Genomic DNA, 24298 nt, shown 5'->3' on the forward strand with positions numbered 1-24298 from the left:
GCGCGTGTGTGTAGGACATAGATGCAACCTGGAGACGGCTTTCGCTAGAGGAGCAGCATCGTGAGGAGTCGGTCGAGGGTGCTGGGGCGGAGGGTGGCAGTGGGAAAATAAAATGATAGGACGCCAAATACAGTCAAGTGAGAACAGTAAGCATTCGTGATTGCTCAAAAAAATAGCCCTAAGACTTATTAACGTTGCAAATGAAACGACCTCTAGACGGAGGCCCCAAAATGTATAGATCCGGGCCTGATTGGATGACTGGCACACAATTAGACCTCAATGAAGGCAGGTGCTTATCCGATTTCAGAGTTCCAAAGGATTAATGAAGCTGAACATTTTACTCGTTAAGCATGACTGCTATGGTTCGAAGAGAAGAAAAAAGGATTCCAACAAAGATTGGTTTGCTGTTGGTGCAATCGGTTGAGATTGATTTTGCAAACTCACCTGGCTGGGTGCTGAAGTGGTTAGGCGTTTGCTTCGTATGCTTTTTGGACGTGGACTCCGATTCAACGGAGCAAGTGATCAGTCGATGGATTTTTGAGATGCAAAAAATTTTCACTGCCCATGCCGATGTCAAAGATCCTATGATTGTTTTTTTTGGCGAAAGAATTTCGACGAAGTTGAGTTCCACGTCTCCACGTACACATAGGCGGATTTAGGACTAAGTTCCTGGGGGGGGGGGGGGGGGCAGGATTTTTTTTTTTTTGGAGCAACATTTTTAATTGCCCTCCCCCTCCCATGCTTTTGTCTGTTTTCTGTGATGCGTTATTCCATTCTTTACTTTTTTATGTGTCGTTTTCATTACGGTGTGTAATCATGCTGTCTTTTTTAAATTGACCTTAAAAGAGAGGGGGCTGGTATTAAGAGAGTGACGCAGTGCTCCCTTTTAAGTGGGATATAGAATATCTCCAGTTTTAGGGGGCCCGGAGGAAATTATCTAAAATGGATATAAAATTCTGCATTTTGAAGTCTTATAAGGGGTAATTGGAAATAATAGGCAAATAATTTTTTTTTTTTTAGTTTTGCGCTTTAAAAGTGCTTTGTGATGCAAGTTAATACTTTAAAAGAAATGAGATTTAGAGAATAGGTATCAAGAGAGTAACATACTACCCATTTGAACAATTCTCAATTTATACACTTGATAAGAAATAAAATTGAAGCACACTTTGCTTAGGAGTTTCAAAGACTTGTCTAATTATTTTCAAGGTTTGGTTGGTTAGATTGGGTTTTTGGCTCAAGAGCCTTGTAGGCTATACTGCGCCAATTCTTTTCAGGGATTTTAGAACCTATCAATAATTTGCACTTTCCAGCCTCTGAAATTGAGTAGTAGATTATACACTTGTACAGTATTGTTCAAACTTTGTAAGGAACGGCTATTTTAAGTTTAAAAGAAAAAATAAACTTTAATTTCCTATTCAAAAAATAAAAAATCATGATCTTTTTTGTTATAAGATTTTGGAAGATAAGTTGTTTATTTAAACTTCTCCCAAAACTGGGGAGCACTGCCCCTTTGCCCCCCCCCCCCCCATAAATTCATCCATGCTCTTCTAAACTATTCAAAAACGAAAAAAATAATGATTTTTTTTTAAAATTTTTGGAAGATGTGTTGTTAGTACATAAAGTCCTCCCAAAACTGGGGGGGCATTGCCCCCTCTGACCCCCCATAAATCCGCCCATGAGAAACGGCTATTTTAAGTTTAAAAGAAAAAAAAAACTTTAATTTCCTATTCAAAAAAGAAAAAAAATCATGATTTTTTTTTGTTATAAGATTTTGGAAGATAAGTTTTTACTATATAAACTCCTCCCAAAACTGGGGGGCATTGTCCCCTTTGCCACCCCCCTATAAATCCACCCATGCTCTTCTGAACTATTCAAAAACGAAAAAAAAAAAAAAAAAATTTTTTATTTTTGGAAGATGTGTTGTTACTACATAAAGTTCTCCCAAAACTGGGGGGCAATGCCCCCTCTAACCCCCCATAAATCCGCCCATGCACGTACAGTTTCGCATCGCAGTGTGCTATTCCTAGTTTGACCTTTATTGACCTACACTAATGAAGAGGAGCCCTCAAATGCCACAGTCTGCTGCTGTTGTTCTGAGTTTGCATTTAATGCGAAGGATAGTAAATGAAGATTGGCAACACCTAGGAAGGACGGCGCGGTGAGACCTTTAACCATGGATTTGTGCCGAAAATTAATTTTTCGTTCCTTAAACCAGTCTTTTTCCAAAAGAACTAACTTTTCAAAGGTATATTAATGTATAGTGAATACTTTAACAAGCTTTATATGTTGTTTCCACCTTTTTCTTCAAATATCTTTTTTATTTTTTTCAATGTGATAGTTGTTACTGATAAATGTCTTCTGCCCAACCAATTTCTGTTAAATCTTTCAGCACTCAAAACACGGATAGATCTATTTTATATCAATTTTTGAAATCATTCGTTATTTTGATTTATGTTTTAGATGATAATTCGAAATTTTTCGGACAGAAAATTAGATGCTTTTCTTCTATTGACTCGGTGAAAACATTGTCAGGTTTAGGCAATATATAAATCAATACATATAAAATATGAAAATATCGTAAATATTTTTACATTAATGTGTTATTTACAAGTATAAAACTCAAAGTTTAGACCATTAAAATTCAAATTGTTAATAAATTATAATTTTTATGTTTGTTTTGAGTGTGTTATCGAAGTGCCTGTAAAATATTTTCCCATTCATTAAACAAAACGACCCCATTTGTTAAAAGCTTCCGTTTTTTTTTTTGTTATTAAATTCGACTTTATTAATGTTACATTTTAACATTGATTGATTTCATAGACATCTTTGAAAGTCACTATAGGTATTTTTAAATTTCCTACAGTGTGTTAACTGGGACAAATGAGGAGAATTCAGTGAGGCATTACAGTAATCTTGTTTCTGAAATTCATGAATTCTTTACTCAAACCTACTTCGAAACCGTTAGCATTTACATCATAGTTTTTTTTTCCTGTGTCTGAAAATGTTTTGGAACTCTTAAAACATTTTTGGGAACTACTTTGATACACCCCCCCAAATCAGAAATTTGGCGACTTTTTTTCCTCGCCAAGCAAAATACCTGTTTTTGGCGTTGGCGCTAAATACCTGGTTTTCAACAACACTATATATAGTAGGCATATTGAAAGCTAAAAGATAAAAATAATTAGTAGAAAAAAAATATAATTGGAAAATACAACCAGATTTGCGGCAAAATACAGCAAGTCAGAATCTGCTTGATCACTTCACAAAGAAATGGCGCTAAAACACATATGAAATCCAAAAATTGTTGCCACAAAACTTTCAAAAAAAAAAAAATCACTCAAAAAATGGTACAAAATACAAGAAAATACTAAATTTGGCAACAGCAAAAACCTAAAAGCTGAAAAAACCTAAAATAGCAACACCAAAATAAGAAACAGCAACCCTAAAAAGTTCGTAGGGAGTGCCAGATTTGGCGCGTAATTTTTGTAGGGGTATATCAAAGTTATACCTTTTTAGGTTTGGTGAAATGATTCATTTTGTTTGATAAGCTTTTACTTCTGATTATAATTTGATTTTATTCAACAATGAATTTTGAAGTAGGTTCAAATTTCTCCTCTTTTTTATAGGTTCCTGCCTTAGCGTCTTTCTCTACCAGTAGTCAGCATTCAGCTCAGGTAATAGACTTGATTGTTATGTTAATGATTTTGTTCAGAGAGTAGCCTCATTTTATTTGTTGACTAGAAAAAGGAAGGGGGAGATCTTTCGTAAATAAATACAGTAGAAATTCCTTTATCCGTCCCTCTGATCTGAATCTACAGGGGCCAATCCAGGATTTTTTTCTCGCTACCTATTTTTGTGAAAGTATTGCATCATTCTATTTTTGTGAAAGTTTTTTTTATCAGCGTTGTTTTTGTGAAATTTTAGACGCATCCTAATTTTTGTAAAAGAAGTAGTGGAACAAGTGAAATTTTAGTTCGAAAAGTGTAAATGTAATCTAGCATTATTTTTAACAGGTTTCGGTTTTTTTTTTGGGGGGGGGGGAGCTGAAAACCTAAGAAGTACGAAAAATACTATCGTAATTTCAGCTTAATGGTCTATGTATTGCATACAATGTAGGAAATTATGAGAAAAATGGTTCCTCAAAACAGATGTTTAAAGATTGCGATAATGTTGCATAAATACACTTTGGGGTGAAACAGATAAAAATTAGTTAAAATACTACAAAAAGGTTTCTATTTAAGCGATTGTTCATATAAACTTACTTATAATTTTATTTTATGAGTAAATTTGTTTTAAACAGAGAAACAAATTTTATATTTTAAAATGCAAATTTTTGTGAAATTTTCGATGTTTTTGTAAAGCTGCTGATTTTATTACTTGATTTTTGTGAAAGTACCGATTTCAAAATAATATTTTTGTGAAGGTACCGAAAAACGGTAGCAAAATCAGCCTGTATTGGGCCCTGATCTAATTTGTAGAATTTAAATTGCTTTGAGAAATCAGCTTATTGTCCTCACGTGACCGTAGTTGATTGTCCTTTGATTTTATTTTTCTAAGATTAATTAAACTACCAACTCATCTGAAATATATCCAATAGGGTTTGGAATATAACCAGAGCTGCTAACTGCTACGGAAAAAATCTTAGTTTCTACAAACTACAGCCTTGAACTACGATGCTACGAAAGCATGCCCAAAACCAACAATTTTCTTCTTTTCTTTTTTTTATCATCACAGAAAAAATTTCAATCATTAAATATCTATATATTATAATCATTTACATAATATTTCCATTTTTAAAAAAATTATAAATGTCGATTAAAAAATAAGCAAAAGAAATTTACCAGAATAAATGGAACCAAAAAAAAAAAACTAAATTTTTTTTTAGTATTTTTTCGGAGTAAAATGTTACTTGCCCTGTTCTAAATTTTTGCGAAAACTATTCATTGCGTCTGTTGCATCCATAACTAAATTTTCAGTTTTGCCCCCCCCCCCCCCCCCCCCCCCGCTCGAAACCCTGCTACTAATTTAGTTTTTCAAAAGTTGGGAGCTCTGAATGATTTCTGGAATATATATATATGCAATGCTTTTTGGATATATTTAATGAAAACTGGACTATATCTGATAATAGATGCTGGACTATGCCTTTAGAATATATCTAATTATCTCTAGAAAATATGTTATCAGGGCCCAATACAGGCTGATTTTGCTACTGTTTTTCGGCACCTTCACAAAAATCTTGTTTTGAAATCGGTACTTTCACAAAAATCAAGTAATAAAATCAGTAGCTTCACAAAAACATAGAAAATTTCACAAAAATTCCTATTTTAAAATAGAATATGTTTCTCTGTTTAAAACAAAATTTACTCATAAAATAAAATTCTAAGCAGGTATATATGAGCAATTGCTTAAACAGCAACCTTTTTGTGGTATTTAAACTCATTTTTAGCTGTTTCTCGCGAAAGTGTATTTATGCAATATTATCGCAATCTTTTAACATGTTTTGGGGAATTGTTTTTCTCATAATTTCCAATATTGTACACAGTACATAGCCCGTTAAGCTGAAATTACGACTGTATTTTTGGTACTTCTTACATTTTTAGCTCCCCCCCTCTCCCAAAAACAAAACCTGTTAAAAATAATACTAGATGACATTTACACTTTTCAAACTAAAATTTCACTAGTTCTACTTGTCTTTTACAAAAATGAGGATGCCTCTAAAAGTTCCCAAAAAAAATGCTGATAAAAAAAACTTTCACAAAAATAGAATGATGCAATACTTTCACAAAAATAGGTAGCGAGAAAAAAATCCTGGATTGACCCCTGGTTATGTTATATGGAATATATCCAGTGGTTCTCGGACTGTATCCTGCATTGCATTTCGGGATTCTGAAAACATAATTTTAATTCAAGATGTCGACGTGAATGCTTGGATGTTTTTTATATTCATATAAATAATAATTTTAAATTACGATCAGTCGAGTCTACTGAAATGATAGCCAATTTGCCATAAAAAAGTATATGCGGGTTATTTCATTATCCGAGAGATGTTCGAAACTGAAGACTGAACTTATTCTTTGTTAAGAAATGATGTGAGAAACTATTTTTGCACGATGTAATGTATTGTATACAATAGTTTGTTGGTTGCTGTAAAGTAGACAATATACAATTCCGTGTCATTTTGTTAGCAGGGGTCAATCCAGGATTTTTTTCTCGCTACCTATTTTTGTGAAAGTATTGCATCATTCTATTTTTGTGAAAGATTTTTTTTATCAGCATTGTTTTTGTGAAATTTTAGACGCAAGTAGTGGAACAAGTGAAATTTTAGTTCGAAAAGTGTAAATGTCATCTAGTATTTTTAACAGGTTTCTTTTTTTTTGGGGAGGGGGCTGAAAACCTAAGAAGTACAAAAAATACTATCGTATTTTCAGCTTAATGGTCTATGTACTGTGTATAATATAGGAAATTTTTGAGAAAAACGGTTCCTTAAGACAGATGTTTAAAGATTGCGATAATATTGCATAAATACACTTTGGTGTGAAACAGATAAAAATTAGTCAAAATACCACAAAAAGGTTTCTGTTTAAGCGATTGTTCATATAAACCTGCTTATAATTTTATTTTATGAGTATGTTTTGTTTTAAATAGGAAACAAATTTTATATGTTAAAATGCGAATTTTTGCGAAATTTTCGATGTTTTTGTGAAACTACTGATTTTATTACTTGATTTTTGTAAAAGTACCGATTTTAAAATAAGATTTTTGTGAAGGTACCGAAAAACGGTAGCAAAATCAGCCTGTATTGGGCCCTGGTTAGAAAGCATTTTTTTTTTCATTGGGATAAATAACAATTTTGCATATTTAAGAATTTGTTTCGGTTAATTATCAATATTGCTCGGATTATCTGGGTTTCGATTCTTTTGGTCCTGACCTGTCTAGATAAATGACTGTCGTATGGTGTTTTTATCATCTCTTGTGAGCACCAATAAAGTGCTCATTCCTCCCTCTAGATATTGGTAGACATTGTGAGTCATTTTTTTAAAAATAAAGGTCGGAACACAGATATCTTTCAAAACAGTAATGAATGGCCATTGTGAAAACCTTCTTTAATTAAAACTTTTTCTAATTTTAATCTTCATTAATTTTACATATGGAATTATGACAATGTACTTAAGATAAAATTTTTCCACTTATCTTCTGAAGAAAACAAGAATAAATTTCCTTAAAGTGACTAAAAGTGGGTCGATTTTAAAAACTGAAACGTTTTATGAATTTTACTTTTATTACTTAGTAAACTGAAGAAGAACATAATTTTTTTTTTTTTGCTTTAAATTAAAGCCTTGAAACATATAACTCTTCATAGCCCCTCCTGATATGACACATATAGGGAGCTGGTGCACCAATAAAGTGGGGGGTTCAAAAGTGATGTTGAAATGATGAAAAGAGCTTTAGAGAAGGACCCTCAAGCTGTTTTTTTTCCCCTGATAATTGTTGAAAAAATGAATTTTTATGAAATAAAAACATTGAAAATTCCTATTTATTTGGACTTGTGAAAATTTGGTTTTTACATTCGTGCAATAAATCAATCCACTAGGTAAAAAATTATTTTTGGATTGATCATTAATTTTAGACTCTGAAAAGCGCAGGGGCAAGACCCTTTGACTTTTGGAAGTGATCGGGCAGCCGGAGACCCCCCCCCCCCCCCCCCCCCCCCCCCCGTATCTCAAATATGGGCACTAAAGTGGTTCAAAAAAAAAAAAAAAAAAAAAAAAATTAGAGTCTAGGCCACCCCCTATGTTTTTTAGACTTACCAATAGTATTATGCTGTAAAAGTTTTAGCTTCTGACTTAAATTTTAAGAGGGTTCTCAATGACCCCTCACTTTAACATGAGCCGTCGCATAGAAAATACCACACGTTTAGAAACATTTAATTTCTCCAGCTGTTTTTTTTTGTAAATAATCATTTTATTGCAATGCATATATGCTTGTATATTATAATATGCAGCATTGTTTTTTCAGTTCAATGTATTCTTTAACCTCCCTCACCATGCATGTGAAGTTCGGGGCGGGGGGGGGGGGTTGAGCACCCTCTTTTCGTTGAAATAGGAAGCTAAAATTCGTCTAGAATATTACTATCCACAAGTCTAAAAATATGGAGGGATACCCCATTATCTAGAAGAAACATTTTTTTAACGTGTATTTTTAAACCACCCTAATCGTTTGTCTTACATTTAAAGGAGTCATTTTTCTATGGTCTTACTTTTTTCGATTGAAAATGAACTGTCATTTTTCCTCAATGTTTTATCTGTTCCAATGAGTATGATGACAAGGGCATTTGTTTAATTTGTTGTATCTGTGTGTGCAAGGTGATGGTCAGAGATGCCCTCAAAAGATTTTTCAAACGGTTGACAGAAAACTGAACAGGTACAGTATTTTCATTACCTTACGAAAAAGATTAATATTTCTTACTCTGTACACAGAAAAACGGGCAACATAAAATTCAAAGAGATGTCTTGATTAAGCTGGAATTCAGTAAAAAGGGATTTAAACTACTTGAGGTTCTACAGTAGTTTTGCATAACAAAATGAAATACAATAAAGTAAAATACAAAAAAAAATTTAAAAAAAATGTAGTAATTAAAAACGAACAATAGATTTTATCACTCGAGAAGTAACTTAGCCTTAACTGTTGGTAATCATGGAAATTAAAAAATCTGAAACTTCACCATTCTTGGGTTTTTCGTCTTTTATACTTTTCTTCAGAAAACGCTAGTTTTCCAGCTCTTTTTACCCGAAGACAATTTTTGCATTTTGTCCATATACTCACGCTACAATATGCTACAAGTACCTCACATTTTCCCTAAAAAAAGACAAAAAAACCCACATTTATTTAAAAAACCCAACTTTAGTTGTTTTTTTTGTGTTTTATTTAAAAACACCCAAAAAACCCTGGGTTCATGGACTTTTTAAAAAAAAACCCGGGTTTTTGCCAACCCTGTTTATTTTTACATGTATTTTTGAACCACCCCAATGCCAATACATTTGTCTTACATTTAAAGGAGTCATTTTTCTACGGTCTTACTTTTTTCGATTTAAAATGAACTGTCATTTTTCCTCAATGTTTCATCTGTGCCGATGAGTATGATGACTAGGGCATTTGTTTAATTTGTTGTGTCTGTGTGTGCAAGGTGATGGTCAGAGATGCCCTCAATGCGGCCATGGACGAAGAGATGGAGAGAGACGAGAGGGTCTTTCTGCTGGGGGAGGAAGTGGCTATGTATGACGGAGCCTACAAGGTCAGTGCTTTCCACCACAAGTTCCTATTTGTGAAAACAGTTAATGACAGAGCCAATGATGTTTTAATTACAGTCGGACCTCCATATATAGAAGTGGCAAATTGCCGGAAAAAAAATCGATATATAGAAATTTCGATACATAGAAACGATCTTATTTTATCATAAAAATCTCCTAAAACATTAAAGTTAATTTTCGTGCATGAAGCCCAATTTCTAATTTATACGAGCATCGGATTAAACGTAAGTTAATGACTGAAAAATGAACAGAAATTACATTTTTGTGCCTTCATACATCTTCATTCTTCGGCAGTTCAACTTGATTCGCAACATTGGGGGATTTTCGTTTTGACAAATCGAGAGAAAAGTAAAAAATTAATCTACGTAACTTGAATGATTTTTACTGCAGTTAAAACGACTAAGAACGATAATCAAACAGACAAAAGGGATGACTTGAAACTGATTTTCCAGTGCTACTGGTTACAACTAAGATTTGAAATAAACTTGAGGCAATTTAAGAACTCCAGAACGGAGCAGCAACCTATCTAAACACCCCTCAAACCCAGATTTCTCATGAGTTTCTTAGTAGCCTTTAGTAAACATAATTTTCTTCCTTACCTTCATTTTTCATGAGACAAACAGTCTAAAGTGGAAAAAAAAATCTACGAATGTCTCGAAATTTTTTTCGATACATAGAGATTTTTTCGATAAATAGAAACAATTTTTCTATGTAATGAACATTGAAATTTGCTGGGATTTCGATATATAGAAAATTTTGATATGTGGAAGTTCGATATATGGAGGCTCGACTGTAGTTGTACGTTACTACAGTATAACCCCAATTTAATGATTGTGAAACTGGAAAAAGTTATCGTTAAATCGAGAAGTATAGACATTCAATGCAATCAAATCCAGACCAGTGAAATGTATCATTGAACTGAGGAAATCGTTAAAATCGAAGTTATACTGTATCACAATTGCGAAAACAAAACCCTTAAAAAAATGTTTACAGAAACGACCGCTTTCCTAAATAATAAAAAATCGTCCATTTTCGTTCATAAGCACATTTCTTGCATTTTGCTCTTCGTTTTAAAACATTTATTATCGAATAGTGCGGTGAAATCTCTTTTTTTTGTTCTAGTGAATGTTTTAAGCCCCAAAGCAAAATACTTGAGGATGTTCTGAAACGTAAAATCATTTGATCGAAATTGTTCTGCAAGTACTTCAAGCATTGAATACACAGGCAACCAGCGTGACCTTTCCATAAATTGGGCGCACTAAATGTAAATCGTTTCATAATGGAGGTTTTTTTTTTTTTTTTTTACAGTTTTAAAACTTCACTGCTACTATGTATTTCTGTGAAATCTAAACCGATCGAGATTCTCCAAAAATATTTTATACGCATTCTAAAATGCATAAAAAAAAACAAAGATACAAAAATTTATAAAAATTCGAAGCTGGGTGTCAAACCACTATTTTTTTGGTTAATTTCACATGGCATGGAGGAGAATTTAAAAATAATGTTAACAAGTTAATAAATTACTAAAATAATAGACAAAATGAGTCGAGTTAGGGTAGCAAATAATGAAAAACTTCAAAACTTACTGAATAATTAAAATATTTTTAGGATGCAAAAGGATTGAATAGTGAAAACTCAAACGAGACCAAGAATTTTGGTGATGGACGTGTTTCATTGTTGACCTGTTTCCAAAACATACGTTTTTGGAGAAAATTGCAGCTAAAAAATTAGAATTTAGGGAAAAATAATTAAAAGGGGAACCAAAAACTTTAAAAAAATTGGGATCTTTTTATATTATTTGCAATATGAAATTTCTGCTGAAAATCTACAAAAACTGCCGATTTTCTACTCTACAAATATCTTCCAACTCGAGATAGAACTTTGTACAAATTTTGCTGTTTTCTTTAAGTATTAAGTAAATCTAATGTTTAAACAGATGATTTATCGAATTCAACATTTTTGGCGAGCTTTCTGCCGAATTATCGTAATTTCCAAAAATTTTTACATTTTCTTCTAATTTAATCAAAAAAACGTTGCAGAATTTGTGCAAAATTTTATCTTAAGTTGAAAGATATTTGCAGAATATCTGCAGAAATTTCATAGAAATCTGTAGAATTTCTGCAGAAAATTTGTCCGAATTTTCCTCTCATTTGAACAGAATTGTTCTGCAGCTCAGGCATCTGTTCTGCGACACACGCTGCAAATTTAGTAGCATTCTGCTTGGGGGGTTTTAAGTTTTTAGGTCATTTTTCAGCATTTCAAAATTTATAAGCAATTCTGCAGTTTTCTTCATGATTTAAGATGCTTTATTATTTTTTATAGCAACTTGGGTTTTATGAACAATCGGCAAATATTGCTTTATAACAATCCAGAAAACCCAGAGAATACAGATTTCAGGATGAGCAATGGTCCCAAGTAATTGGTTCTCTACTGTAGTATATGTGCATGCTTGCATCTCTAATGAACATTTATATTTCATTGCAGGTCAGTCGAGGCTTGTGGAAAAAATATGGCGACAAGAGGGTTATCGATACGCCCATCACAGAAGTGAGTTTGTCTTTCTTTTTAATTTTTTTAGAGCTGAACAAAGCTTAAAATTATGTATCTGCCACATGAGCAGAGTTAGACTTTTGTGTCTAGGGGGGCAAAGCCCCCCCTAGGCGACGGAAATAAAATTTAAATATTTTTTAATGCTTTTCTGAAAAGTGTCACTCACAAAATTTTGTCAGAAAATGTCTTTTATGCTCCTCTACGCTCAGGCATTTTTTCGAATTTTTTGAAGTGGGGGAACAATATAAAAAAAATTAAAAAGTAATTTTTTTTTTCATAATTTTGCATTTACACAAATTTAAATATTTTTTTAGTGCCAAAAAATTCATTTCAGCTAAGTTGGTAATAAATCGTCTGCTGAGTAAAAAAACTCGTAAAAAATGATTTTTTTAAAATCAAAAATACTATCTTACCAGAGAAAAAAACGTAAAGAAAACCGTAAAAAAAAAAAAAGACAGGTCCTTCATGAAGCTATTGGGAGTGTAAGAAAAAAAATGATTAAAGATATTTTAAATAAATATTATTCAGTGCTAAACTGTACTTAAAGACAATTATATAATTTGTCCATGCTAGGGAATAATTTTTCAGTCTTGATCCAATGAGGACAAAAGTTTCAAGCATTAAAGTAACTTTATGATAATTTAGACGCTGTTTAAACATAATTATTTTAAATAACTGACACTTGATATAATAATTTTCAACAATTTATGATGATTTTTTAAGTAAGGTTAGTCTTTGTCACTGTCTTCATTCACAATGACATTGACTTTTCATCGATGAATAAATGAAAGCATTAAGCTAACATTAAGATAACTTTGTTATAATTTAGACACGGTTTAACATAATTATGTTAAATAACTGATAGTTGATATAATAATTCATGATGGTTTTTTAAGTTTGGCTAGTCTTCGTCACTGTCTTCATTTGCAACTACGTCGAATTTTTCATCAATGAATAAATGACTCAATATTTCGGCAGGCTTTACTGTTTTTGCCAAATATCGAGCATGAGACTGAAAATATGTTTCAAAATCAAATGTCTCTATCTGTATCATATTTAGCTGAGACGATGAATGAAGATGAAATGATTAAACACTCCATTATGTCAAAATCACACCTAATATTATGAAACTTGAAGAGAGATCGCGACATATTAAGTCAAATATATCATCACATATTGTTGCTTTCTTGATTATGAGTCCGATGAAAATGACATCACTCGGTATTATTGTGACTGTGCTAGTGGTAGACGCATTGCCGGATGTTGCTCACACATTGCTGCGATCATATATTTTCTGTCTCATGCTCAATATTTGGCAAAAATAGTAAAGCCTGCTGAAATACTGAGTCGTCTGTTCATTTGTGGAAAAAGTCAATGTCATTGTGAATGAAGACAGTGACAAAGACTAACCTTACTTAAAAAATCATCATAAATTGTTGAAATTATATCTAATGTCAGTTATTTAAAATAATTATGTTAAACGGTGTCTATATTCTTAAAAAAATCACTTTAATATTTGAAACTTTTGTCTTTATGCAGGGCCCAAAATAGACTGATTTTACATTTTTTGGTACCTTCACAAAAATCCTATTTTAAAATTGGTACTTTCACAAAAATTGAGTAATAAAATCGATAGCTTCACAAAACTAATTTTGACAATTGGCAGTCGCAAAAACAATAATAAATAATCAAAAATTTCAGAAAATTGAGCATTTTAATTTGTTTCTCTGCTTAAAACAAAATTTACTCATAAAATAAAATGCTAAGCTGATTTATCTGCACAATTGCTTGAGTAACGGTTATTTCATAGTGTAATTACTCATTTTTAGCCAATTTTTCGCCAAAATGCATTTACGTAATTTCATCGCTATCTTTTGACATCTGTTTCAGAAAGGCGGTTTTTCTGACAATTTCCTGAATTGTACAAAGTGCAAAGCCTATTGGACTGAAATACGATGGCGTTTTTAGTATCTCTTAAGTTTTTTGTGTCCCCTCCGAAAATAAAACCAATTAGAAATAATAGTAGATGACTTTTACACTTTTTGTACTAAAATTTTAGATTGAATTTTTTTTTTTTTTTCAAAAATTATGATGTTCTTTTAAATGTTGAAAAGAAAAAAGAAAGACTTTCACAAAAATAGTATGTTGAAGCCATACTTTCACAAAAATAGGTAGTAGGGGAAAAAAGCTGGATTGGCCATTGTTATGGGATCCAGACTGAAAAATTATTCAAAATAGCATGAACAAATTATATAATCATCTTTATGTGCAATTTATAGCATTGAATAATACAGTAAAACCTGTCTATAACAAGGACTGTTGGGATTTAAACAAATAATTGTTATAGACAGGTTATTGTTGCAGACAGTTTGATTATTGGTGCTGACATTTTGCTGGGACCAAGGAAAATATTGTTATAGACAGTATTGTTACACACAGATTTTCCTGTATTTATTTAAAAACTCTTTAATCATTTTTTTACACTCCTATTAACTTTATGAAGGATCTTAGTTTTTTTATGGTTTTCTTTATGTTTTTTTCTCTGGTAAGATTGTATTTTCGATTAAAAAAAATTATTTCTTATGAGTTTTTCTTACTCAGCAGACAATTTTTTACTGACTTAGTTCAAATGAATTTTTTTTCAAAGAAAACTATTTAAATTTGTTTAAACGCAAAATTATGAAAAAAAATCTCTTTTAAACTTTTTTTAGTATTGTTCCACCACAGTAAAAAATTCAAAAAAATTCTTGAGTATAGAAAAAGCATAAGAAACATTTTCTGACAAAATTTAGTAAGTGACACTTTTCAGAAAAGTATTTAAAAAAATACCGAAATTTTATTTCCGTTACCAAAAATTGGCTTTTCGTTTAAAAATTATGACTAACAATTTTTCATGTATTTTGTTCCTAAAGATGAGAAAAAAAAATAGCATTCAATAATTTTGAATTTTAATATAAAAAAAAAAATAAAATCGAAAAACAGGGGTTTTTTTTGAAAAACTTGAAGGTCGTTTGAGATAAAGAGCTGAAAATTTGGCTAAATTATTTTTGTTCAACACCAAAATAATTCCTCAAGTGCGAATCGAAATAGCAGCAAGGGCAGATTTAACATAGAAACCCGGCTACCGCCTTTAGTTGATTTTAGTCATTTGATTCATGGTTTCTGATAAGAATATGATCAAAATAAAGTTATGTGAAGCAATGTTAAAACTTTTTAAAGGAATTTTATTTTTACTAAATAAATCAGTCTCGGCTATTCCAATTAACTTCAGTTTAAGATTTTGATTGCACTGTTCTGAAATCACATATGGTGGTATGAAGAAGGGGGGGGGGGAAGTGAGCTCACATCAGTGTTCCAAGGGGGAAGCAGACCCTCAAAGGTTGAGAACCCTTGTTTTAGCTTGAAACTTCTCTGCTCACATTGACTTGTACTGTTTTGTTTGTTGTTGCAATTATTTTTTTAATTAGATGAATAGTCTGTGCAAATCAAACACACTCTAAATACTTGTTTTTGTGGTTTATTGTTTCAAAAATAGTTCTTAAATTTTGTAGATTTATTAAGTTTTGTGTTATGCTGTTGTATTTGTGCAAAAAAGAATATGTTTTAAACGAGAGCTAATTATTTTCAAATTTTCTATAGATAGGTTTTGCTGGCATTGCTGTTGGGGCGGCTCTGGTGAGTTAATAAATTTGTCTTAGTTAAGAGGAAATAATTTAGTTATAGTTTTTTTCTCCTGATGTAATTGGGAAAAAAAAAAGGAAATGTGACGAAAAATCTTAAGTTTTTTTTGTTTTTTCAATTTAAGTGTTTTTTGACAACATTAGAACATTTTTTTCTCCTGTAAAACTATACAATCAAGTATTAAAATGTCAGTGACTGGAAAGTGCAAAGAAAGTGCGTTAAATTTTTATTTATTTATTTATTTTGTTGTAGAGTCCTTGAAAATAAATAAATAAGTCTTTGGGGAAACTCCTTGAAAGACACTTCAAGTTTTCTTTTTATCAAGTGAGAACCATGCACTGTTCAAATGGCCAAGATGTTACTCTCTAGTTATCCATTTTCTAAGTTTTAACGAGGCAAACAAAAATAAGCTGTTTTTGTCGGGTCATTCTTCAAAAAGTGTAACTTTTCGGTCACATGCCTTTTTCAGTAAAAACTTTAAGGAACAATTCATCTAACAATGGTTTTTAATTTCATCAAAAATATATCTATTTTAACCTACCAACGGTTTTTTAATAATAATTTTTATTTCAGTATATTTTTGGTTCACAACATGCAGTGGCGTAGCTAGACCCGACTTTCGGGGGGGGGGGGGGGGGGTTACTTCTTTTATATATATATATATATATATATATATTTTATATATATATATATATATATATATATATATAATCGCTTGGAATTTTTTCCTTTTCTTCTTTTTTTTTTCTTTCTCTTCTCTCTTTTTCTCTTTTTTTTTTGAGACTAACTTTTCGGGGGGGGGGGGGTTTGTCCCCAAACCCCCCCCCTTAGCTACGCCCCTGACAACATGTAAATTCTCACCTTCGTGGCATGTCGTACACCTGGTGTGACTGTTTACGTTGCTTAATAAATTGTTTAATTAAAAGTAAATATTTATTTATTTATTATTCCTTTCACAAATGTCTCAAATACTAATTGTTTAAGTACATTTAATTTTTTAATATTGTATTTTAGCTCATTTTTTTAAGGATAAGTAGTCATGTCACACAATAAATTCTCACCTCCGTTACCCAAACTTAAAACGCCGTTCCTCATTAACACGTGGCAGTAATTTTATTTCCCATGATACAAGGGAAGTCCCCTTGTTTATTTTCAGCCATAGCTGAAGTTGTGAGATTTTTGTCCAAAAACAAGGAGATAGATTTTGCTGCAAAAACTTAGTGTGGTTCTTCTGACATCTCACCTCCGTGAACTTGAATTTCAGGGGTGTAAATTAATGTAAAAAAGAAGTGAACATGTTTTCATATGCTTAACATGTGCAGATTGTAGCAACGGAAAAAAAAATCCGTGAAAAATGTGTCCGTTAGGCCTATATTAATGGAAAATTCCTCTCCTCCGTGACAGAGCTTATCGATGTCATTATTTCTGAGGTAAAAATAAATGGTGGAAGGAAAATACATCAATAATAGGCATTCTACCAAAATTATAAATTGCCAGTATATCCTCAAATTTACTAAGTACTATTTTTTAACGTACATTTGAAACTACTAATGAAGCCGTACTTTAATTAAGAGAGTTTAATATTATATTCTTACTTATCATTAAAATAGCGGATTGTTTGCACAATTAACAAAATTACTACTTTGATATTAAATTAGCCTCAATTTTTTGAACATTAAAAGTTTTTTCTTTTTTTTTTCTGTGAACAAGGCATTTATTTATTTATGTTAGTTATGAGTAAAATAATTGGAACTTCTAGTACGTAACACTTTTATGTAAGAATGAAAGAAAATAGTACTTGGAAAATTTGAGGATCTACTGGCAATTTATAATTTGGTAGAATGCCTATTATTGATGTATTTTTCTTCCATCATTTATTCTCACCTCAGAAATAATGACAAGATAAGGTCTGTCACGGAGGTGAGGAATTTGCCATTAATAGAGGCCTAATAGACAAATTTTTCAGGGATTTTTTTTTTCTTTTTTGCTACAATCTGAACATGTTAAGCATATGAAAACATGTTCACTTCTTTTTTTACATTAATTTACATCCCTGAAATTCGAGTTCACGGAGGTGAGATGTCAGAATACGTTTTGAGTGAAACTAGCGAAATAAACCTGATTTCTTCCAATGCTTCGCTTTAAAATCTATCACTTGGTGTCTTTACTTCACGTATGAAAATCTTCATTCCCTCCATTTTAACTTCTCGATGGTTCATACCACTGAGAAGAGATAAAGTGGAGGGGGCGAAGACTTCGTAAAGCAAAGATCTTAAGTCACGTGATAGACTTTAAAGCGAAGCATTGGAAGAAAACAGGTTTATTTCGCTAGTTTCCCTCAAAACGTGTCAATCATTCGCCGTTGTTGAGTCACATGACTTGGAATCGTAGCCTCAGCTTTTGCTTAGCCAATGATTGGATTTGTTCCCTCCATTTATAATTACGGCTCTAAGGTTCATACGTGTGGTTGTGTGCATTCGCTTCAAGCGAGTACGTTCTTCTCAATTGGATTTATCTTCCTTTCCCCACCTCTACTCACACTTGTGTACACTCACATTCGCATACACCAAATTTTGGCAATTTTGCCACTCATTTGGTTTTTATATTAACTAATATTAAAGGCGGTAAAAAATAACAAGCGTGTGCTTACTCCCTACTTAAGTGCTAACATTTTTCTTTTCTTTCATTTCTCAGGCTCGAGGGGCTAAAAATTGAAAGTCGAACCTATCCTTCGACTGCTCATAAATACTTAAATGTCGGCGATACTATCACTGAAATAAATCACAAATCGCTTAAGAACTTGAACTCAAATTATTCTCTTGAAATCATTGAACAGGCCGGAAAAGGCAATCAAATGACACTGTCCATTCATATGGACTACTTTAACTACTCAGATTACGACGCCAAACAACCTGTCCAAAAAAAAAAAATAACTTTGACGAAAAATTCGGGAAGCGAGCTGCAAGTAAGTTTTCCTCGTTTCTTTTCTTCAATAATAATATTTGTGGCCGAGATTTCTCGTGTTAAAGTTTTCGCTCGTAGAAAGTTTGAGAACGCCGTCAAACTTATGAATATTTTGCTTTTTTAAAATCCAATTTAGAAATGCATACGTTCTTTTGCCACTAGAAAAACAAAATATTTTTTAAGTTTTAATTCTTTTGGCATCATATGAGTCTTTTCGAAAGACGAACGGGAGTTGACGAACCTGAATTGTTAGCTTTCCCTTCAGATAGCTCTAACTACTATACTTTACACATTTTCTTAACACTCAGGCTATTTGTTTTACCTTCTGCACATAATCTTTCCAAGTTACTAATTTTCTAACGGAGAAGAGAGGATTAAATTAAACCACCGAATGAAAAACAATATCCTAATACATGAAATGCACCACTAGCCAGTGTTGCCAGATGGTCAAATCTAGATTTCCCCAATTCCCTCCCAACTTTTCCCCAAAAAGCGATGTTTTCTATCAAAATTCCCCAAATTAAAAAATTATTTTTCCACTAAAATTTTCATAAAATGAATCTATTTTCTCTGATATTTTTGTCTCTTAAAAAATGCTTTTTCCCCAAATAGCCAAATTTTCTTATAAAATTCCCCAACTTTTTTTTTCTTCCCATTTTCACTTTTTTTTTTTTTGTCTTTATCTTTATTTTTTTTTTTTATCTTTACTAATAGTAAAGTTGAAAGTCTCTCTCTCCGTATCTCTCTCTCTGTTTGGATGTCTGTTACGCGCATAGCACCTAGACCGTTCGACTGATTTTTGCAGTTTGTAGCATGAGGGTGTGCACCTTCAAGCAATTTTTCAAAAATTCGAATTTGTTCTTTTTCTATTCCAATTTTAAGAACATTTTCCAGTGCAAAATTATCATGAGGTGGACGACTAAATTACCAAGTTACCATAAACTCTGGTTACTTGGTAATTTAGTCGTTCCACATTATGATAATGTGGAACCGTCACGTGGGCGAGCAAGTTTTCATCAGCAAGTCTGGGAAAGCTCCATCTACTCTTATTATTAGTCTATGGGTATTCCGCTTATTTGAATGAGACTCTGCTTCTCCAAAAGCTGGCATCGCTAAAAAAAAAAATAGATTCGTCCACTTCCGGCTGTAAAACGGATGTTTGTCTTTCCATACAATCCGTGGTCAGACAGTACAGTGGTGGTAAAAATTGCTTAAAATTAAAATTTTTAAATGGTTCTTTCGATGATTGCAATGACTTTTGTATGCATATTGGAAGAGTTTTTAGGCGAGGGGTAGTAGCTTCCTCATACAGGGTGGTAAAAAAAATTGCATCACACGCGCCGCAAAGGAGAGGAATAACATCCCGACTGCACTCCACACACAGTCAAGCATCCCGTATCCCAGATGATTTGGGGATGTATTTCTGATCAAGGAGTTGGCGAGCTTCACTTTGTGCAAGCAGTGTTGCCAGATGGTCAAATCCAGATTTCCCCAATTCCCTTCCAGCTTTTCCCCAAAAAGGGATGTTTTCTACCAAAATTCCCCAAATTCAAAAATTATTTTTCCACTAATATTTTCAGAAAATGAATCGACTTCCTCTATTTTTGTCTCTTGAAAAAAAATTTTTTCCCCAAAATAGCCAAATTTTCTTATAAAATTCCCCAACTTTTTTTTTCTTCTCATTTTCGCTTTTTTTTTTCTTTGTCTTCTTTATTTTTCTTTGTCTGTACTAATAATAAAGCTGAAAGTATCTGTCTGGATATCTTTGTCTGTCAGGATCTCTGTGATGCGCATAGCGCCTAGACCGTTCGGCCGATTTTCATGAAATTTGGCAAAGAATTAGTTTGTAGCATGGGAGTGTACACCTTTAAGCGATTTTTCGAAAATTCGATTTTTTTTCTATTCCAATTTTAAGAACTTTTTCCCGAGCAAAATTATCATAAGATGGACGATTAAATGACCAAGCTATCATAACATTGAACCGTAACATGGGTAAGCCAATCGGTGAGAAATTCATCATGCATTATTTGTAAATATACAGGGTAACCAAAATACCTTTTAATTTTCTACTACGGGCAAAGCCGTGCCGGTGCCACTAGTCATAAACACAAGCGCCTGACCGAGAGATAAGAAATAACCAAATTTTTTTTTCTACTCGCATTTACTACCCTGCTTATGTATGTGCATTTAAAGTATGATTTTTGTATATATCTATCCAAGAACATTCTTCATCACACTTATTTTTGCCTGTTTCACGTATAAACTAGTAACTCATGCAAGACTATTACTGCAAATTCCGTAGCATAATATTCCTCATAATATGAAATGCAAATTCCATAAAGTTGAGCAAAGCTGAACCAACGCTGTTTAAATGTAACTAGCAGATGTCGAGATGCAAATTTAATCACAATTTTTTTCCCCCTGGTTTTCCCCAAGAAAAAAAATTTTCCCCAAAGATTTCCCCTCAAAACCCATTTCCCCAGAGAGCACCAGATTTCCCCAAAACGGGGAAATTTCCCCCAATCTGGCAACACTGCCGCTAGCTCAGTCATTTCCATCCGAGGACTGCAGTTTCTTTCAGCACTCATCAGCCCGGCATAGGAAAGTGACTGAGCTGGAGGTGGAAAACCTCTTAAAGAAACCGAGTGCCAAACAAACTGGTAGCTAATACAGAATTAGCACTGACCAGACGAGAGACTGAAACAATGGTTCGGTTCAAATCGAGGTTTTCCACCTTCAAAGCTCAGTCACTTCCTAATTTGTCGATTTATATATATAATTTCCACCCCCCTTCCTCCCTCTTGTTTCGCCCTAAATTATTTATAATCTTCAAACAGGTAATGAGAATTGAGAAATTTTTGAACACGGTTTAAAAACAGCGTATTCAAAATTTTCATTTCGAATATGAAATTTGCAAATAATTTCGCTTTTACATATCACTACATATATTTACATAGATTAGATTATGCATATATGTTGCAAAATACGAATTTTTTATCATTATCATACTCATTAGCATTCACTGACTAGCTAATGAGATTAATTTAAATAAAATAATAGTTTAAAAAACTAAAAAAACACGCTTTCGTAGCAAAATGAACTTAAAAGTGAAAAATAATCTTTAGACCAGACGAGTGACCGGAGCAATGGTTCGGTTCGACTTGTTGCTTCGACTTATTGCTTCTGGTCACTCGTCTGGTCTCTGCTAGTTCCATATAAGCTACCAGTTTGTTTGGCCCTCTTGGCTTCCTTAAGAGGTTTTCCATCTCCAGCTCAGTCACTTTCCTATGCCGGGCCGATGAGTGCTAATAAGCACGAAACTGCAGTCCTCGGCTGGAAATGACTGAGCTGGCGGTGTATTTGATGTATTTCTGCCTAATGGGCGGTAGCTTACTGAATATCCTAATGTCTTGTTTCCATTGCTTGTAGACTTTGATAAAACTAAACTCAACGGTGTAGTAGATTATGCAAATACCAATTTCAAAAGGATACTTCAAAGGGATAACCTCATCTTAATTCCCAAAATATCAAATCTCTTCCAAATTATGCATCGCCTACTCCTTACCTATTCAAAACACAAGAATATTATTCACGCGTAGGCCTCAGCGCCAAAAATTTAATGCTACTTGTAGAGATTTACGCAGTGGAAAAATGAAACAGGGCAGAAATTTAAAAGCATTTAGTTTTATTTGTAAATTCAAAGGTTAAAATCATGTTCAATATGAACTTCATGCACAAACATGTTACTTAAAATGATCAACTCGCCATTATAACTAAAGACGCAAGCATTTATAAGAAAAGAAAATGATAGCGCTGCAGCAAAATGTGTGTGACGTCACACTGACGAATCGGCAAGAAGACGTCGTTGCCGATTCGTCCCCCCGCATTTGCATGAGAAAACATTGGAAACAAATCTACATCTCAACAAACTTTACAACCACAAATTTCCCTTTCGTTGAAATATTTTTACTTTTTCGAATAGCGGAATTTTGTGCTTATGATTGCACGTTACATCCAAGAATTCATAAGATAGATATGGGAGAAAAGTTTAGCGTGACAACAACATACTAGTTTTTTTTTTTTGGCACATTGCAAAATTGATTTTAAGAGTTCAAAAGAAAATAATTAAGTTCACATATGAGGCAGTGAGAAGCAAAGGGATGTAAGTGAACATGTGAACATTTTCAAGTTTTGAGTAAAATGCATTTAAAGATAACATCCTAGGTAGGCGTCCATTGAATTTTTTCCCTAAATCATGCTGTGGAGCAGCACCTACCAGGGCTACTAGTACCATTTCCTGCCACAAGACAGAGGAGAGGTTCCCATTCTATTTGTACTGGTTAACACCAATTTTTAATTTTGCCCTTTGCTTCTCACTGCCTCATATGATTAAGCTTCAAAAAACTTTAATCTCCTGTTGCTTGTGTGTTGCACTGCGTTCACTCTTTGCTGCAAAACCCCTCAAAACAAATTTTCATTTCCGAATTGAATATTTTGCCGAAAATCAATCCAGCACTTGTTTTGCTATATTAGGTCTGTATTGAAATTGTGGAACAGATTTCAATTCAGGCGACCTTTTTACTTTCAGGCGGGGCTGAGACCTATCTGCGAGTTCATGACCTTCAACTTTTCGATGCAGGCCATAGATCACATCATCAATTCTGCCGCCAAAACATTCTACATGTCTGCCGGGAAGGTGAGCGCTTTCATTATTAAATCGTATACTATCTGAAAGGGAAAATCTTTTGCTAAGGGTGGACCGTTTCATGTGTTTACATGTTTTTAGCTCAAAAAAAAAAAAAAAAAAACAATTTATTAAACACTTTTTAGACTTATTTTTCTCATTTTTACTTTCTTCTATATCTAATATATAGAAGAAAGTATTGGATTCGTGCAAATTTTCGAATTTCGAAGGATTTGAACGTTTTTAGGTGTGCTGAGTCCATTTCGACTATTTTTGGAAAATGTCTGTCTGTCTGTGTGTGTGTGTGTGTCACGTCTGTGTGTGACCAGTTTTTTGTGGCCGCTCTACAGCAAAAACTACCGCATGAAATCGAACGAAATTTGGTACACATATGTGCCCCTATGTGAACTTGTGCCCATTGGTTTTTGGCGCGAATTCCTCCAAAGGGGGTGGAGCAATGGGACGTTTTTTGAGTTACGCGTGATTGCTATTCCTCAGGAAGTAACTGGCGGAATCAAACAAAATTTGATCCGTATGTTGCCAGTAACAGGAACAAGTGCTGATTCAATTTTGGTGGCAATAACTCAAACGGGGGTTGAGCTATAGAACGTTTTTTGTCGTCAATTGTGACTGCTGTATCTCAAGAAATAATGAACGGAATGAAAGAAAAATTTATCGGCAAGTAGCCCTTAGTGGGTATAAGAGCTGATTTCATTTTGGTGTCAACAGCTAAAAAGTGGGTATCGCAATCGCCCGTTCTTTTTTTCCATTGTGAGTGCCCTATCTCAAGAAGTAATGCTACGTTCTGGTTGAAATTTGGAATATATGTGAATCCATATGTAAACAGACTTTGGTTCAATTTTGACGCCAATCGCTCCAAGAGGTGTTGATTTTTTAGCGAATAAAAATAGTTTTATTAATGCAACACTAAGAAAGATAAATCGTAACAGATTGTCGTCTGCGTATTTCTCGTGATTTTAATTGTATGGAAATGATCGGAAATATTATCTCAATGATTTAAAATTTTGAACTGTTGCCATCTTATGTTTGTTAACAAATAAAATATTTGTAATTAATTCAAGCAAGGCTTTTAAAATAACTTTCAGTTTTT

General features: G+C 33.0%; 1 protein-coding gene across 1 annotated transcript; it reads left to right on the forward strand.

Moving 5' to 3' along the window:
* The first annotated feature begins 2112 nt into the window (after window positions 1-2112).
* Window positions 2113-23235, forward strand: LOC129217724 (pyruvate dehydrogenase E1 component subunit beta, mitochondrial-like). The gene is made up of 6 exons (XM_054852060.1): window positions 2113-2245; window positions 3627-3674; window positions 9185-9292; window positions 11793-11855; window positions 15498-15533; window positions 23092-23235. The coding sequence occupies exons 1-6, from the start codon at window positions 2174-2176 to the stop codon at window positions 23233-23235; spliced, it is 471 nt and encodes a 156-aa protein (XP_054708035.1). The 5' UTR covers window positions 2113-2173.
* Window positions 23236-24298: the final 1063 nt, after the last annotated feature.

The sequence above is a fragment of the Uloborus diversus genome, chromosome 2, assembly GCF_026930045.1.
Source record: "Uloborus diversus isolate 005 chromosome 2, Udiv.v.3.1, whole genome shotgun sequence".
In the NCBI taxonomy this organism is placed as follows: domain Eukaryota; kingdom Metazoa; phylum Arthropoda; class Arachnida; order Araneae; family Uloboridae; genus Uloborus; species Uloborus diversus.

Bases quoted from the DNA above. Each gene is read 5' to 3' on its own strand.
- LOC129217724 (XM_054852060.1), top strand. From the start codon at position 2,174: ATGGATTTGTGCCGAAAATTAATTTTTCGTTCCTTAAACCAGTCTTTT. The intron at 2,246-3,626 runs GTATATTAATGT...TCTTTTTTATAG, and splicing joins AAAGAACTAACTTTTCAAAG to GTTCCTGCCTTAGCGTCTTT. The intron at 3,675-9,184 runs GTAATAGACTTG...TGTGTGTGCAAG, and splicing joins GTAGTCAGCATTCAGCTCAG to GTGATGGTCAGAGATGCCCT.